Below are 18,937 nucleotides of genomic sequence, written 5' to 3' on the forward strand. Positions count from 1 at the left end.
AGAACATTTTTACTGATGGGGTGTGCGATCAAAAAAGTTTGGAGCCCACTGCTCTGTCGCCCTGGGTCCCGCCCGAACCCCCCGCTCGCGCCCAGCCCCTACGGGGCGTCGGCGACTCCCTACCAACGGGGCGGTGCTTGGGGGAGGCCGAGGAGGAGACTGATGTACGCATGAGCACTGTGTGTGGGGGGGAGGAGGGGTGGCTTCGACACGCGCCTGCGCTAAGATTCATCGCGAGACCAGATCGCTTACGACATGACGTCAGACGTTAATGTATCGGTTCCCTGGCAACGAGTTGATGCTATGGGCCCGAGGCGGCTGCTACTCCCGCTCCTGCTATTGCTGCAGCCGCGGTGGGGGGCTGGGACCCCCAACCCGACCGCGGGGGGCAGCCCCGACCCCCACAGCCCGACCGCGGGGATCAGCCCCAGCAGCCTCGCGGCCCCCAGCCCGACCGCGGGGCTCGGCTCTGGCAGCCCCGGCCCCCCCAGCCCGACCGCGGGGGGCAGCCCCGACCCCCCCAGCCCGACCGCGGGGGGCAGCCCCGACCCCCACAGCCCGACCGCGGGGATCAGCCCCAGCAGCCTCGCGGCCCCCAGCCCGACCGCGGGGCTCGGCTCTGGCAGCCCCGACCCCCACAGCCCGACCGCGGGGGGCAGCCCCAGCAGCCTCGCGGCCCCCAGCCCGACCGCGGGGATCAGCCCCGACCCCCCCAGCCCGACCGCGGGGATCAGCCCCGGCCCCCCCAGCCCGACCGCGGGGATCAGCCCCGGCAGCCCCGGCCCCCCCAGCCCGACCGCGGGGATCAGCCCCGGCCCCCACAGCCCGACCGCGGGGATCAGCCCCGGCAGCCCCGGCCCCCCCAGCCCGACCGCGGGGATCAGCCCCGGCCCCCACAGCCCGACCGCGGGGATCAGCCCCGGCCCCCCCAGCCCGACCGCGGGGATCAGCCCCGGCAGCCCCGCGCCCCCCAGCCCGACCGCGGGGCTCGGCTCCGGCCCTGCCACCGACCCTGTTAGTCACGGCACGACTCCGGGGGGAAGTTCAGGCCCCGGACCCCCCAGCCCAGAGGGAGGCAGCTCCGCGGAGCCGGAGCCCAGCGCGGCTCCAGGAGTCCAGGGAGACCCATCCGCTCCCGAAGGTGAGGAGGCACCCATAGTCCCTTCTCGCTCATTCCCTGCAGGGCATTGCCCAGGCCCAGGGTGCGCTCTCCCCCGGCCCAGCCTGTTTCCTCCCTGCCCCATGCCCTGCAAGGCAGTGCCCAGGGTCCCCTGTCACTGATCTGGACCCAGCCTGTCTCTCCACCCATTCCCAGCAGTACAGTGCTCAGGGTTCCCTCTCACCCTGACCTGGGCTGTCTCCTGACCATTTCCCTGCAGTACAGTGCCTGGGGTCCCCTCTCTGCTGACACAGCCTCTCTTCTCCTCCCCGTCCCCTGCAGGGTAGTGCTTGGGTTCCCCTCTCCATCTGGCTTGTCACTCCCCCTCATCCCCTTCAGGATGATACCCAGGGTCCTTTCCCATATCAGCCTGTCTCTCTCGAATCTCCCACTGGCTGGTCTCCCTCACCTACCCCTTACAGGGCGGTCCCGAGGGTCCCCTCTCCCCCAAACCAGCTTCCCCTCCAGATCACCTAGAGGACAGTGTCTGGGGTCACCTTTCCTCCGATCTGGTGTCTCTTTCTCTCTTCTTAGCTTGTTTGCCCACCTGTATCTGCAACCTGCATTCTGGATCCTGTGACATAAACTGCTGCTGTGATCCTGACTGTAACCTTGGCTGTGATCTGGGGGACTCCAGGGCTGCCTTCTCCTTCTGTCTTCCAGGCAGCACCAGGTAAGGTGTGAGGGATCAGCTTCCTGATGCTCTTCAATGCTGCATACAGATACCCTTGCAAAGCAGTGGTGAAAGGCCCAGGGCAGAGCTGATGCCAGACTGCTGTAATGTATTTTTGCCCCTTTTCAACCCAAGCGGCTAGTCAAACTCTGGGACCCAGGAGTAGAAATTGGTGATAGGCAGGTATATCTTTGATGCAGTTTTGTTTATTACAAATGTATCCCACACACCTCCTGGGTGTGGTGTTCTGTCCCATCTAGTGGCACCGAGACCACTTATCAACAGCTTTAGCTAAGGGCCATGGGGCTTTTAGCTCATGCAGTAGAGGCTCGTGCATTTAGCATCCCAGGTTCGATCCCGCCCGCTGACGAACGGGGTCTGTCGGTGTTACACAAAGAATGTACAAAGTTCTGTGTCTCTGAATGCAGAGAGAATCAAATAGCAGGAAATGGCTTTTTTTCCCTACAGCACTAAGAGCATTCTTTTCTAGGTTTCCTACTGGGTCAGCCACCATGCTTTCAGCTGCTCCTTGAGGCTGTGTCGCTCTCTCAGGCTTTGTCTACACTAGCACTTTTGTCGGCAAAACTTTTGTTGGTCAGGTGTGTGAAAAAAAACACACCCCGACCGATATAAGTTTCACTGACAAAAGTGCTGGTGTTGACTGCGCTATGTCAGTGGGAGAGCCTCTTCTGCTGACATAGCTACCACTGCTCGTTGGGGGGTGGTTTAATTATGCTGGCTGAAGAGCTCTCTCCCACCGGCATAGAGCGGCTACACAAAAGACCTTACAGTGGCACAACTGCAGTGGTACAGCTGTGCTACTGTAAGTCAGTAGTGTAGACATAGCCTCAGTCGGTTCTGGTATGGTCTCAGTTTCTGTGTATTCTCTCTTCCCCCACCCCCACCCCACCCCAAAAAAAGACAATACTCAGCCAAAAGCTCTTGGGCAGGTTCACATATACCTTTTGTCTTGGGTGGGGTTTATGCTTACAGTTATGTTAATTGAAGGGTGAGTTCACACCTACCAATCTCAATGGGGTTTTTTAACTCCACTCATAACAAGCCTTCCCCTTCTAACACCCAGGAAGCAGTAGCTGAGGTGTGAGGGACTGGCTGCCTGATGCCCTTCCATGTTGCATGCAGACATCTTGGCTAAGCAATGGCTAAGGGACCATGATAATACTGATGCCTGACTGAAGTAAATAACATACATATGTGCAAGGAGGTTGGGGTAACACTTTGAATCATAAAATCATAGAAGATTAGGGTTGGAAGAGGCCTCAGGAGGTCATCAAGTCCAACCCCCTGCTCAAAGCAGGACCAACACCAATTAAATCATCCCAGCCAGGGCTTTGTCAAGCTGGGCCTTAAAAACCTCTGAGGATGGAGATTCCACCACCTCCCTAGGTAACCTATTCCAGTGCTTCACCACCCTCCTAGTGAGTTTTTCCTAATATCCAACCTAGACCTCCCCCACTGCAACTTGAGACAATTGTTCCTTGAACTCTCATCTGCCACCACTGAGAACAGCCGAACTCCATCCTCTTTGGAACCCCCCTTCAGGTAGTTGAAGGCTGCTATCAAATCCCCCCCTCATTCTTCTCTTCTGAAGACTAAATAAGCCCAGTTCCCTGAGCCTCTCCTTGTAAGTCATGTGCCCCAGCCTCCTGATAATTTTTGTTGCCCTCTGCTGGACTCTCTCCAATTTATCCACATCTTTTCTGTAGTGGGGGACCCAAAACTGGCCGCAATACTCCAGATGTCGCCTTGCCAGTGCCGAATAGAGGGGAATAATCACTTCCCTTGATCTGCTGGGAATGCTCCTACTTATACAGCCCAAAATGCTGTTAGCCTTCTTGGCAACAAGGCACACTGTTGACTCATATCCAGCTTCTCATCCACTGTAATCCCCAGGTCCTTTTTGCAGAACTGCCGCTTAGCCAGTCAGTCCCCAGCCTGTAGCAATGCATGGGATTCATCTGTCTTAAGTGCAGGACTCTGCACTTGTCCTTGTTGAACCTCATCAGATTTCTTTTGGCCCAATCCTCCAATTTGTCTAGGTCACACTGGACCCTATCCCTACCCTCCAGTGTATCTACCTCTCCCCCAAGCTTAGTGTCATCCACGAACTTGCTGAGGGTGCAATTCACCCCATCATCCAGATCATTAATGAAGATGTTGAACAAAACAGGCCCCAGGACCAACCCCTGGGGCACGCCTCTTGATACTGGCTGCCAATTAGACATTGAGCCATTGATCACTATCCGTTGAACCCGACGATCTAGCCAGCTTTCTATCCACCTTATAGTCCATTAATCCGATCCATATTTTTTTAACTTGCTGGCAAGAATACTGTGGGAGACTGTGTCATAAAGCTTTGCTAAAGTCAAGGTATATCATGTCCACTGCTTTCCCCATCATAGAAGGCAATCAGTTTTGTCAGGCATGACTTGCCCATGGTGAATCCATGTTGACTGTTCCTGATCACCTTCCTCCTCCAAATGCTTCAAAGTGGATTCCTTGAGGACCTGCTCCATGATTTTTCTGGGGACTGAGGTGAGGCTGTCCAGTCTGTAGTTCCCCGGATTCTCCTTCTTCCTTTTTTAAAGATGGGCACTATATTTGCCTTTTTCCAAACATCTGGGACTTCCCCCGATCGCCACAAGTTTTCAAAGATAATGGCCAATGGCTCTGCAATCACATCAGCCATCTCCCTCAGCATCCTCGGATGCATTGCATCTGGCCCCATGGACTTGTGCATATCCAGCTTTTTCTTTGCTTTCTCGCTGTCTGAACACTTCCAATAGAAACTAAAATCCAGACACAGTTATATTAATATCACTTGGTGTTTGTGTGATCTTTCTCCTGATGTTCAAATGCCTGAGGTCAGTTAAATGATTACAAGGGAGGAGCTGGGGATGTTTGGCCAGGGCTCATACATTGTCATGACAGTTTTGCAAGGCTGGACGTGATGACTTTATAATTAAATTATTAGGGATGGCAACTGAGAGGCAGGGGATAGGGAGACAGATTGGAGAGAAGGGGGAGGAGGTTGGGCTGGGCTGTTCTAGAAAGGGGGAGATTTGGGAGAAGGCTCATACTCCTGCGATTATGAGATTGTGGAAAGGACAGAGGAGATCCATGCTGGCCCTATATTGCATTGGGAAGAATCCTAAAGTGCCTTGCAAATGTACAGATCACTTCTCACCCACAGCTCCTTCTAGGGTGAGACACAATAGCTGTTTAATAATGCAAAACAGCTTGTGTTAGGAAATTAAGAAGAATTTGGTATCCAGTTGGTTGGGGGGGTGGAGGGACATGGAATGTAAATGTATCCTTAGCGTTAGCTCTCTCTCTCTCTCCTGTTTTTTGTGCAGAACTGTGAGTCAAGTGTGCGTGGAGAAGTCTCTTATTTTCAGAAATAACACCCCTCATCACACTGAAATCGTCACTGACCCCAGCGGATATGAGTCTATGTTCTGTGTGCGTCTGAGTGATTGTAAGTAGTCTTACCCTCTGCACACTGAATTCCCAAGTTCTCCCTGATCAGGGAATTGGTTCTGTAACATCTTGTGAATATGAGGGGTGAACAGTCAGCTGTTCCACAGCACTTGCCAGCATCACTACAGGCCTAGGGTGGGAGAAGGAGTTATGCGTCTTTGAGCTGAAGCTGGCCAAGAAATCTACAAGATTGCCACAAGGTATTACTGAGGCCAAGAGCTCAGTGTGATTTAAAAAGTTAAGACATTTATGAGAATAATTATAACATTCACAAGGATAGTAAAGAAAATAAGAATGCTGGCTTCATGGCATAAATCTTGAGTTAGAAAGCCGCTTCCCCAGGGGCATGTTACTCCATAATGGGCCATTATGTGTTTTCTTGCATCTTCCTCTGAAGCATTTGGCAGTGACCATTGTCAGAGACAGAGACCAGACTAGGGCTATGGCTACACTGGCGCTTTACAGCGCTGCAACTTTCTCGTTCGTGGGTGTGAAAAAACACCCCCCTGAGCGCAGCAAGTTACAGCGCTGTAAAGCACCAGTGTAAACAGTGCCCCAGCGCTGGGAGCCGTGATCGGCCTAGATGAACCAATAGTCTGATCTAATCTGAAAATTTCTGTATCATGTTACTGTGCCTGCTCCTGAGTCTCCCTAGTAGTTTGTATTTAAGTTCACATTTCCTTATTGTATAATATGTTTTTCATTCACCTGTTGCTCTTTCAAGGATCCATTCAAATATGCAGATTCATACGGCCTACGCTCAGCTGGCTAGGAAAACAAAAATATTTTACTTACTTGCTATGGGCCTGAGCCAAAGTGCTTTGAAGTCAGTATATCCCATTATATAATATATATACCAATGTAACAATTTCTCTTTCAAAAAGCCTGCAGAGGTTTATCAGCCATGTGGTATTTCTTCTTCTGGATCGGGGTGGCCAACCCGAGCCTGAGAAGGAGCCAGAATTTACCAATGTGCATTGCCAAAGAGCCACAGTAACACATCAGCAGCCCCCCCGTTAGCTCCCCCCTCTGCCCCCAGTGTCTCCCACCCACCAGCAGCACCGCTGATCAGCACCTAACCCTCCAATCCTGCGCCTCCCGCCCGCTGCGATCAGCTGTTTTGTGGTGTGCAGGAGGCTCGGGGGGCAGGGTGGGGGAGGAGAAATAAGGGTGTGGCAGACTCAGGGGAAGGGTTGGGGGCCTTGGGGGAAGGAGTCAAGTGGGGCCAGGGCCTGGAGCAGAGCCAGGGGTTGAGCAATGAGCACCCTGTAGCACATTGGAAAGTTGGCGCCTGCAGCTCCAGCCCCGGAGTTGGCGCCTGTGCAAGGAGCCACATATTAATCCTGTGAAGAGCCACAAGTTGGCCACTCCTGTTCTGGATCATGGTGATGACATTAAAAACTTGCATAAAACAGGGAATAAACCCGTCTACAGGTTTAGTTTATTTTTTTTTTCACCTCGGATTCTAAAACATGCTTCTCCTGTACAGTAACTCCTCGCTTAACGTCGTCCCGGCTAACGTTGCTTCATTGTTACATTGCTGATCTATTAGAGAACATACTTATTTAAATTTGCGCAAATGTTTGCATATAACATTGTTTGGCCCTGGGAGCTTGGAACCAAGGTGGGCTAGCAGCCCCCCTATCAGCACCCTTCCACCCCCCTCAGCCCCTCCTGCCCACGACCCCGTGGATCAATAACTCCCCTCCCCCCCTGCACCTCCCGCCTGCAGCAATCATCTGTTTTGCGGCATTCAGGAGGCTCTGGGGGGAGGGAGGATGAGCAAGGATGTGGCGTACTAGGCAATGTATTAGCTAAAGCAGCCCCCTGCTTCTTCAGTTCATATTTCAGCTCACCAAAAGGTAAGGCCAAAATTTTCAAGGGTGTTTTTTAATATTGTGCTTCTTAATATGGGCACCTAACTGGCTCTGTGGATATGGGGAAAGCAATGGACGTGATATATCTTGACTTAGCAAAGCTTTTGATACGGTCTCCCACAGTATTCTTGCCAGCAAGCTAAAAAAAAGATGAATTGGATGACTATAAGGTGGGTAGAAAGCAGGCTAGATTGTTGGGCTCAACAGGTAGTGATCAACGGCTCGATGTCTAGTTGGCAGCCGGTATCAAGCAGAGTACCCAGGGGTTGGTCCTGCAGATGGTTTTGTTCAACATCTTAATTAATGAGCTGGATGATGGGATGGATTGCGCCTTCAGCAAGTTCGCAGATGACACTAAGCTGGGGGGAGAGGTAGATACCCTGGAGGGTAGGGATAGGGTCCAGAGTGACCTAGACAAATTGGAGGATTGGGCCAAAAGAAATCTGATGTGGTTTGACAAGGACAAGTGCAGAGTCCTGCACTTAGGATGAAAGAATCCCATGCACCGCTACAGGCTGGGGACCAACTGGCTAAGCAGCAGTTCTGCAGAAAAAGACCTGGGGATTACAGTGGATGAGAAGCTGGATATGAGTCAGCAGTGTGCCCTTGTTGCCAAGAAGGCTAATGGCATATTGGGCTTTATTAGTAGGAGCATTGCCAGAAGATCAAGGGAGTGATTATTCCCCTCTATTCGGCACTGATGAGGCCACATCTGGAGTATTGCATCCAGTTTTGTGCCCCCCACTACAGAAAGGATGTGGATAAATTGGAGAGAGTCCAGCAGAGGGCAACAAAAATTATCAGGAAGCTGGGGGAATTGGGCTTCTTTAGTCTGCAGAAAAGAAGAGGGAGGGCAGGATTTGATAGAAGGCTTCAACTACCTGAAGGGGGATTCCAAAGGAGATGGAGCTCCGCTGTTCTCAGTGGTGGCAGATGACAGAACAAGGAGCAATGGTGTCAAGTTGCAGTGTGGGAGGTCTAGGTTGGATATTAGGAAACACTATTTCACTAGGAGGGTGGTGAAGCATTGGAATGGGTTGCCTAGGGAGGTGGTGGAATCTCCATCCTTAGAGGTTTTTAACGCCCAGCTTGACAAAGCCCTGGCTGGGATGATTTAGTTGGTATTGGTCCTGCTTTGAGCAGGGGGTTGGACTAGATGATCTCTTGAGGTCTCTTCCAACCCCAATTTTCTATGATCTTGGGGTGCCTGGGGCTGGATTTAAAAAAACAAAACAAAATATGCATCCCCCATTTAATGGAGGTGTAGGCACTCAGCACTTCTGAAAATCAGACCATTGATGTCTTAAGTTGGGTACTGAGAAACAGAGGCACCCATGATCAGACTGATTTGGAAAATTTTGTCCGGAGGCACTTGCTCAAGATCAAAGTCTGAGGCAGAGGCAAGAACAGAGCTCAGATTTTCTTATTCCCTGTTTTGTACCTTAACTTCAAGACCATCTTCCTTCCCCTTGGAATACTCTCTTCTCTTCCTTCTTGAGAAAATGGTGTTTTGTGGCTTTTTAAATCATCAAAAGGAAACAGATTTCTGAAATCCTTGCATGTCATAAAGCCTTTTGCTGAATCCGGGCTGCAGTGATGATGGCTTAAACAGGACTAGTTCCACCATGCAAGGATGCAGTTACCCAAATAGAGAATGCCTTTGAGGGAAATGGGGGGAACCCAGGCCCACCGTCTACTCTGAGTTCCAGCCCAGGGCCCTGTGGATTGCAGCTGTCTATACTGTCTCCTGTAACAGCTGCGTGACAGCTACAACTCCCTGGGCTACTTCCCCATAGCCTCCTCCCAACACCTTCTTTATCCTCACCACAGGACCTTCCTCCTGATATCTGATAACACTTGTACTTCACTGTCCTCCAGTAGTACGCCTACTCGCTCTCAGCTTTTTGCACCTCTTACTCTTAGCTCCTCACATGCACCCCTCACTGACTGAAGTGAGGTCCTTTTAAACCAGGTGCCCTGATTAGCCTGTTTGTCTTAATTGATTCTAGCAGCTTCTTAATTGGCTCCATGTGTCCTAATTAGCCTGTTTGCCTTAATTTGTTCCAGCAAGTTCCTGATTGTTCTGGAACTGCCCCTGTTACCTTACCCAGGGAAAAGGGACCTGCTTAACCTGAGGCTAATATATCTGCCTTCTATCACTCCTGTAGCCATCTGGCCCGACCTGTCACACTATCTATCCCTTTCTTAATGATTCCCAACGTTCTGTTAGCTTTTTTTGACTGCCGTTGCACATTGACTGGATGTTTTCAGAGAACTATTCACAATGACTCCAAGATCTCTTTTTTGAGTGGATAAACTAAATACATTGAGCTTTGTAAGGTTCTAACCTATAAGGCATGTTTCCCAAACCTCAGTGCATTCTTGTGCTCTTTTCTGAGTCATTTCCATTTTTTCAATATCCTTTTAGAAGAGTGGACAGTAGAACTGGACATAATATTTCGGTAATGGTCTCACTAATGCTGTGTTCAGGGTCATTACCACCTCCTTACCCCAACTTGATATTTCCTTGCTAATGCATCCAAGAACCATGTTAGCCCTAAAAGCGTACATCTATACTGCCAAAAAAAAAAAAAAAAAAAAAAGCCTGATGGCAGCAAGTCTTAGAACTTAGGTCAGTTGACTTGGGCTGGTGGCATTCGCGCTACAGGACTAAAAATAGCAGTGTAGATGTTTTGGGCTTGGGCTGAAGCCCTGGCTCTGAGACCTGGCAAGGGAGGAAGGTCTCAGAGCCTTGTCTCCAGCCTGAGTGGGAAAGTATACACTGCTATTTTTAGCCCTGTAATGTGGGACCATGAGCCCAAGTCTGTTCACCCGGCCTCTGGCACTCACTACTGCAGGTCATTTTTTGTAGTGTAGACATACCCTTAGGTCCATCAATGGCTATTAGCCAGGCTGGGCTGGGGTGGTGTCCCTAGCCTCTGTTTACTAGAAATTGGGAATGGGCGACGGGATGGATCACTTGATAATTACCTGTTCTATTCATTCCGTCTGGGGCCCCTGGCATTGGCCACTGTTGGAAGACAGGATACTGGGCTAGATGGACCTTTGATCTGACCCAGTATGACTGTTCTTATGTTCTACAGGATCACACTGGGAGCTCATGTTCAGCTACTTATCTATCATGACCTGTAAATCCTTCTCAGTGTCACTTCATTCAAAGACACAGGCCCCCATCTTGTAAGTTTGACCTACATTTAGTGTTCCTAGATGCATGACCTTGGATTCATCTGTATTAAAATGCATGTTGTTCAAATGAACCCACTCTACCAAGCTCTCCAGATCGGTCTATATAACTGATTTGTCCCTTTTATTAGCCATTCTACAACTGTGTGCTCTCGGGAAGTTTTGCTAGCTGCAATTTTATATCTGTTCCAGACAATTTATAAAGTTATTGAATAGCACTGCGCCGCAAAGTGATCCCTGTGAGACCTCACTAGATAGCCCCTTCACATGCCTCCTCCCCACCCCCCCGATGACTATTCCTCTGTCAAGGGATGAGCTTCTCCAGCATGCCACTTTGTGGCTCTACTGGTGCACTCAATGCCCCTTTCAGTTCTTTCATTCAATTACCAGCCTTAGCTTGGTTCAGAAACATGCATACCCTTTGTAGAGTCTGGTTTATTAAATTTTCTACAGAGGGTGACTGACTTTGTTAGTTGCCCCAGATCACCCTACTCTAGGTCCCAGTAAGATTCCTGGTCAGCTCTTTGTGCCCGTTCAGGAGAGCACCCCCCCTTCCCTAAGTTGGTGTTGTGCTTCAAACAGTCATTCTCTCTCTCTCTCCTTATCACGGGATCCTCGATCCTCCTAGCTCTCTTCTTATACCAGGCTATACATCAATGACATGTTTTGTAAATCGCATACTTGATTGTTTGTCCACACTTTGGTTCTTTATGTAATTTACTTGAGGCCAAATAACTAATATCAGTTAGGTTTATTGCTAAAAATTAATAATATAGTATAGGAAAAAAGATTCAACCTGATATCAGTTTCTGGGAGGCTATATTGTGCAGCATTTTAAAATTAATCTTACACAGAAGGTGTGCTTCCAAATTTCACATTTCCGCTGGTAGTATTTATAGGATGATTTTATAAGTTACAAAACTCTTTACACATCACTAAAATCTAGTTTGTACCAGTTCCTTAACTTGTTCTGTATCTTCCTTATCTTTGTTTTGGATACTAGCATTCCAGGTATTGGTCTTTGAAGGTAATGTACCTCTCTCCCCAGCCTGTAACAGGGCAGAACATTAATGTATTTTGTCTTTGACAGGATTTCCATTTCCTAATGCCAAATCTGACTTTAACTTTGCAAAGTGCTATACATAAATGAACAGGATTATAAAAAGACAGGCCAGTTCAGGCCATGTAACTGCTAGAAATATAATATAATACAATATAATGGTATGTTTATATTGTGTGCTTAATACATATTAATATATGCGGTGTGAATAATTCATACTGATGATGTGATAGATAAATATTAGCTGAACACATATTGGTCAACAGAAACAGTCACTCTTCTCACAGCAGACACTCTAGCCCTCCACCTTAGGGCTGGATTATAATTTAGCCAGTTTCATCCTCAACTGGCCTCTTTTTCCTCAATTAATCCTCAGGCTAGGAGGATATAGCAGGCAGCCTTCTGCTGCTGCTGTCTCCTCCCTGCTGGCTCAGGGCCCTGCAGGAGCCTTCTTACTCCCTATAGCAGTTTTGGGCAATCTGCGGCCCACCAGGGTAATGCGCTGGCGGGCCACAAGACAGTGTGTTTACATTGACCATCAGCGTGCACAGTTGCCTGCAGCGCCCAGTGGCTGTGCTTTGCTGTTCCCAGCCAATGGGAGCTGCGGGAAGCGGTGCGGACCACAGGGACGTGTTGGCTGCCGCTTCCCACAGCTCCATTGGTGGGGAATGGCGAACTGCAACCACTGGGAGCTGCGGTGGCCGTGCCTGTGGACAGTCAATGTAAACAAACTGTCTCGCAGCCCGCCAGCGCATTACCCTGATGGGCTGCAGATTGCCCACCACTGCCCTACAGTGTCTGCAAGCATTTGCTGCCCTGCTGGGAGGAAGGAGAGAACATTATTTATGCTGGTCCCCTTCTCCCAGCTCATTCCCAGTTGGTTGGGAGGAGAGGGGAGCCTTGCCCCGCCCTCTCTGGAAGGCTCCTGGCCCTAGGCCCTTAAAGGATACAGTTACAGGATTTTCTCCCAAGAACTACTCATTCCCAGGACTATTTCCTCCCCACATCCCCATTTGGTCCTCTTGGACCTTTCGAACCCTTGAAGGACCATGCCATGTGGTGGGGTGGGCTGACAACTACTACTGAGCTACTGTCCTTAAGGGGCAGACTACCCCATCACTTGCTCACTTATAATTACTTAGAGATTTATCATTTAATCAGTTTTAAATTAACTTAGTATTGGCTACATTGGTTTGTATAGTGCTAATTTTTACTAAAATCAGAATATCATGTGGGACTAAGTCAAATGCTTTACAGAAGTCTAAGCATATTATGTCATGGTTACCTTTATCAACCATACTTGTAATAAAAAAAAAGAAAAAATTTGTTTGACATAAAATATTTTCCCTGAAATCATGTTGATTGGCATTAAATATACTATTGTCCTTTACTAATTGCATATCAGCTTTTCCTTTTTCTGCCTGGCATTGATGTCAGGCTAACAAGCCTATATTTACCCAGGTCATCTCTTTGAGAACAGTGGCACAACATTAGCCTTTCCACAATCTTTGTCTAGTGATTTGATGGTGGATTTGTTTTCTTCCCTCCCCAACTTTAGCAAAGTTGAACTATTTCCAGGAGCCGCAAAAAGTTAAAAAATCAGATTTCTCGGTGTTCTTGGCACAGTATGGTGGACCATCATTCATTCCACCATCACAAGACCAGCCATCTTCTTCTGCATTTTACCGGGTGAGTTGGAAGAGCACTTACAAAAATCTAATTATTTTTCTCTGGGGTTCTTGGTGGCAGCAGGGGGAATATAAGAATGCCATAAGGAGTTAGACCACTACTCTGTCTAACCCATTACAGTGGCTGGTGCCAGATGAACAGAACTGGACAAATTGGAGTGATCTGTTCTTTGTTGTCCAGTCCCAGCTTCTGGCAATCAGAGGTTTAGGGACACCCAGAGTATGGGGTTGCGTTCCTGACCATGTGGCTAATAGCCATTAATGGATCTAGCCTTCATGAATTTAGCTAATCCTTTTTCAATACAAGTATCAAAGGGGTAGCCGTGTTAGTCTGGATCTGTAAAAGCAGCAAAGAGTCCTGTGACACCTTATAGACTAACAGACGTTTTGGAGCATGAGCTTTCGTGGGTGAATACCCACTTCTTCAGATGCATGTTAGTCTATAAGGTGTCACAGGACTCTTTGCTGCTTTTTCAATAGAGTTACACTTTTGGCCTTCTCAACTTCTGATGGCAACAGAAGGTTGTGTGTTTGTTAAGGAAGTACTTCCTTATGTTTGTTTTAAACTTGCTGCCTATTAATTTCATTGGATGACCTCTGGTTCTTGTGCTATGTGAAGGGATAAATAACACTTCCCTATTCACTTTCTCCACCCCATTCATGATTTTATAGCGTCCAGCCTCCCATCCACCCTCCTCCTTCCCAGGGGTAAAACGGGAAGTCTGCTTCCCACCAAACTTAAACCCCTCTGCCTGTGATCTATACCTAATAGATGCTTGGGATTGTTCAAATTCATCAGCAAAAGTTGCAAGTTCTTTGACCATTTTTACCTTTTTATCCCATAAACACTATTTTACATCATCATTACACATATTCAGGAACTGTTCCTGAGCTACCAAATCACACATTTCTTTAAAGCTTGAAATACCTTTTCCCCTTACCCACTTATCCGGTAAATCTCTCATTTAGTTTACATATGCCACATTACTCAATCCAGCCCCTCTCTTAAAGCTTCTAAATTTTACTCTATAAGTTTCAGGTGTAATCTGAAACTGTTTTAAAACCAATTCCTTAAATTTTCCATAATTTGAAACATCATCCATTGACATTTTATTGAATATATCCAGAGCTCTCATAGAGAACTTTGCAACCAAAATGCTCATCTGTTGATCCTCAGGAATCTCATGGAGCACACACAGCCTCTCAAAGGTGATGAAATATTCAATACTGTCCCCAGACTCGCTGGATGCAGGACACAACCCCTTCCACTTGTGGATTTTTGGAGAGGTTGAGCCCCTAGTGTCGGGTTCTGTTTCCTCCATTCCATTAAGGCTAGTTCATGCTTTCTGTCTTTTTCTTTCTCCTTGTGATGTTCCCCTGGTGTTATCTGGACTGGTGATCTGCTAGGCCACTTCAGTCCTCGACTCTGGGAGCCAGCCTTACCTACTCTGCTGTGAGAACCCCCCACTCCTGGGATGTTCACGCACAGCCTCTGGATGTAAGCTGCTCCCAGCTACGTGAGTGGGCACTTTTGGCCAGCTACTGCTTGGATTGTGCAACTGAGTTACACTAGCCATTATCTCCGGTCCCAGACACAACCCTAGGAACCTCTGTCTTGCAGTGTCCAGTTATGCCCACTGGACGCTGCAAGCCTATATGGTTCATCAATTTAACAAAGAAATTGGTATGTTCCAGGCTTGTTATTCCAAGGGGAGTCTCTGCATTGCTTCAGGTAGAATAAACAAACAAATTTATTCACTACAAAAGATAGATTTTAAGTGATAATAAGTCAAAGCACAAGAAGTCAGATTTGGTCAAACAAAATAAAAGCAAAATGCATTCTAAGCTGATCTTAACACTTTCAATGCCCTTACAAACTTAGATGCATCTCACCACAGGCTGGCTGGTTGCCCATCAGCCAGGCTCTCCCCTTTGATCAGAGCTTCAGTCGCTTGGTGGTGATGTCTGTAGATGGAGGTGGAAGAGAGAGGAAGAGCATGGCAAATGTCTCTCCCTTTTATCATGTTCTTTCTTCCCTCTTGGTTTTGCCACCCCCCTTCAGGGTCAGGTGAGCATTACCTCATTGTAGTCCCTGACTGATCAAGTGTATGGGGGTGACTTACTCGAGAATCCAACAGATCCTTTGTTGCTGCCTAGGCCAGTGTCCTTTGTTCCTGTGAGGCTGGGCTGGGTTTGTCCCATACATGTCCTGATGAGGTGTGAACCGCCCCTCTGTTCCTGGAGAGTTTTGTCTGGGCTTGTTTTAAGCCATGAGGACACATTTTCAGTCTCATAACTCTATAAACAACAATGCTCAGTGCACCATGAGACTTCAAAAGACACCCGACATGACAAACTTTGCTTTGGATATCACACAATCATATTATAAGGAAGAACATGGGGATGCAGAGTGTTCCCCCGAAATACAGAGTTGTCACACTCCTCCATTGCTCGCTTCCAGGCTTCACTTTCTTTATCAGTCTCTAGCTGTCTCAGTTCCATGGCTAGTTTCTGGGTTTCCATGGCCCTCTCATGGGCTGCTTTTTGTCTGGCTTATTCTGCTTCCTGGAATTCCATACATCTTTTATGTTCTTTTTTTGCTTTCTTCTATCTGCAATCTGTAGAGCTCCAACTTTTTGGTAGCTTTACTTGCACTCATTTTCCTACTTTTCTGCTCCTACTTCCCTTGCCCGAAATAAGCAAATAGAAAATAACAAACCAGTAATCACTTTTTCTGTTCCCTGGCCGACAGAGTTAAAATCACCACCAGTGTCTCAGAGCAATAAGCTGTGCACACAACCCTGCTCGCTGCACCACTGTGATGGGTTGGACCCCCCTTCCGGGGTGCCACCTGATGTGCTTGGGGTCCCACTGAGCCTGCCTGTTCTTTACTATTCTTTTAGCCGATTTGTCTAGTACAGAAGTTAGACTTACCAGCCTGTAATTGTCAGGATTGCCTCTGAAGCCTTTGGCATTATGTTAGCTATCCTCCAGTCGTCTGATACAGAGTTAGTAATTGTGGAGTTTCATATTTGAGTTCCTTCAGAACTCTTGGGTGAATACCATCTGGTCCTGGTGACTTATTACTGTTTAATTTATCAGTTTGTTCCAAAACCTCCTCTATTGACACTTCAATCTGGGACAGTTCCTCAGATTTGTCTCCTAAAAAGAATCCTCTCCAGTAAAGACTGATGCAAAATAGTCATGTACCTTCTCCATAATGACCTTGTCTTCCTTGAGTGCATCTTTAGCACCTCATTGTCCACTAACTGTTCAACAGAGTACTAGCAGCAGCACCCTGATCACTGACATTGCTGCAGCACAGAAAAGTCTGGAAACAGTTAACTACTTTCTGTTGGGGGATTATGAGCACCTGAGTGGTAATTACCAAGCCATTGATACAATTGGTAGTAATTGGTAGGAACAAGAAGCAGAGAGAGAATCACAGAATACCAGAATCATAGAATACCAGGGTTGGAAGGGACCTCAGGAGGTCATCAAGAAGCTCAGGGGGTGATCTGTGTGAAGAAGAGAAGTTGTGTGGAGAGTTTCTGCTGCAATTTGCTTGTGACTTGGTCTGTTTGAAAAAGAGTTGTGGAATGAAAGGTACCCTTAGTGAAAGGGAAACACCCTCGGCACATTTATGATTGTGAGGTAATGGAAGCAAGGCAGTGTGGCACGCCAGGTAGCTGAGGGAGAATCCTGTGATGGGCTTGATACCGGCTGCCAAGTAGACATGGAGCCATTGATCACTACCCATTGAGCCCGATGATCTAGCCAGCTTTCTATCCACCTTATAGTCCATTCAACGCATACATCTTTAACTTGCTAGCAAGAATACTGTGGGAGACCATATCAAAAGCTTTGCTAAAATCAAGGGTCAGTCCTGGGGCCGGTTTTGTTCAATATCTTCATTAATGAACTGGAGGATGGTGTGGATTGCACCCTCAGCAAGTTTGCAGATGATACTAAACTGGGAGGAGAGGTAGATATGCTGGAAGGTAGGGATAGGATACAGAGGGACCTAGACAAATTAGAGGATTGGGCCAAAAGAAATCTGATGAGGTTGAACAAGGACAAGTGCAGAGCCCTACACTTAGGACGGAAGAATCCCATGCACTGCTACAGACTAGGGACCGAGTGGCTAGGCAGCAGTTCTGCAGAAAAGGACCTCGGGGTTACAGTGGACGAGAAGCTGGATCTGAGTCAACAGTGTGCCCTTGTTGCCAAGAAGGCTAATAGCATTTTGGGCTATACAAGTAGGAGCATTGCCAGCAGATCGAGGGACGTGATCATTCCCCTCTATTCGACATTGGTGAGGCCTCATCTGGAGTACTGTATCCAGTTTTGGGTCCCACACTACAAGAAGGATGTGGAAAAATTGGTAAGAGTCCAGCGGCAGGCACAAAACTGATTAGGGGGCTGGAGCACATGACTTATGAGGAGAGGCTGAGGAAACTGGGATTATTTAGTCTGCAGAAGAGAAGAATGAGGGGGGATTTGATAGCTGCTTTCAACTACCTGAAAGGGGGTTCCAAAGAGGATGGATCTAGACTGTTCTCAGTGGTAGCAGATGACAGAACAAGGAGTAATAGTCTCAAGTTGCAGTGGGGGAGGCAGGGCCGGCTCCAGGCACCAGCTTAACAAGCAGATGCTTGGGGTGGCCAAGGGAGAGGGGTGGCAGGTCCCTCACTCCCTCTAGGAGCGAAGGACCTGTCGCTGAACTGCCGCCGCCGATCACGGCTTTTTTTGTTTGTTGTTTGGGGCGGCAGAAATGCTGGAGCCGGCCCTGGGGGGAGGTTTAGATTGGATATTAGGAAAACCTGTTTCACTAGGAGGGTGGTGAAGCACTGGAATGGGTTACCTAGGGAGGTGGTGGAATCTCCTTCCTTAGAGGTTTTTAAGGTCAGGCTTGACAAAGCCCTGGCTGGGATGATTTAGTTGGGGATTAGTCCTGCTTTGAGCAGGGGCTTGGACTAGATGACCTCCTGAGGTCCCTTCCAGCCCTGAGATTCTATGATTCTATTATATGGGCAGGTTTCTTGCTTCAGATGTAATTAAAAAAAAATACTGTTAGTTTTTGTGTCTTTAGCTAGTTCACATTCTTTCTTGGACTGCCTTATTGTACTTTTACACTTGGCCTGCCAGAGTTTATACTCCTTTCTATTTTCCTCTCTAGGAATTGACTTCTAATTTTTAAAGGAGGCCTTTTTGCCTCTAACCATCTCTCTTATTCTGCTATTTAGCCATGGTTGAATTTTTCTAGTCCTCCTAATATGTGTGTGGTTTTTGTTTTTTAAGTTTGGGGTGTACTTCTAGTTTGAGCCTCTATTATGGTGTTTTTAAATAGTTTCTAGGCAGTTTGAAGACATTTCACCCTTGTGACTGTTACTTTAATTTCTGTTTAACTAATTTCCTCATTTTTGTGTTGTTCCTCCTTTTTGAAGTTAAGTGCTGCTGTGGTGGGTTTCTTCAGCATTTTTCCTTCTACAAGGATGTTAAATTCAATTAAATTCATTGTTGCCAAGCCGTTCAGCTATACTCACCTCTTGGATCAAATTCTATGTTTCACGTAGGACTAGATCAAGATTTTTCTCTCCCCTTTTGGGTTCCAGGACAAGTTGCTCGAAGAAGAAGTCACTTATGGTGTCTAGAAATTTTATCTCTACATACCTTCCTGTGTTGATACATACCCAGTCAATATGGGGATAGTTGAAATCCCCCATTATTATTGAGTGCTCTCTTTTTTTTTTCTATCGTCTCTAATCTCCCTGA

General features: G+C 47.8%; 1 protein-coding gene across 4 annotated transcripts in view; it reads left to right on the forward strand.

The window, feature by feature from the left end:
• The first annotated feature begins 255 nt into the window (after positions 1–255).
• TCTN3 (tectonic family member 3) overlaps positions 256–18,937 on the forward strand; it is an 83,695-nt gene continuing 65,013 nt past the window's right edge. For all 4 annotated transcript variants that reach the window (XM_054035127.1, XM_054035128.1, XM_054035129.1 and 1 more), the window contains exons 1-4: positions 256–1,141; positions 1,694–1,832; positions 5,210–5,331; positions 13,033–13,163. In XM_054035127.1, the coding sequence (XP_053891102.1) occupies positions 256–1,141; positions 1,694–1,832; positions 5,210–5,331; positions 13,033–13,163 (1,278 nt within the window). The remainder of the gene's footprint in view (positions 1,142–1,693; positions 1,833–5,209; positions 5,332–13,032; positions 13,164–18,937) is intronic.

The sequence above is a fragment of the Malaclemys terrapin genome, chromosome 7 (assembly GCF_027887155.1).
Source record: "Malaclemys terrapin pileata isolate rMalTer1 chromosome 7, rMalTer1.hap1, whole genome shotgun sequence".
In the NCBI taxonomy this organism is placed as follows: domain Eukaryota; kingdom Metazoa; phylum Chordata; order Testudines; family Emydidae; genus Malaclemys; species Malaclemys terrapin.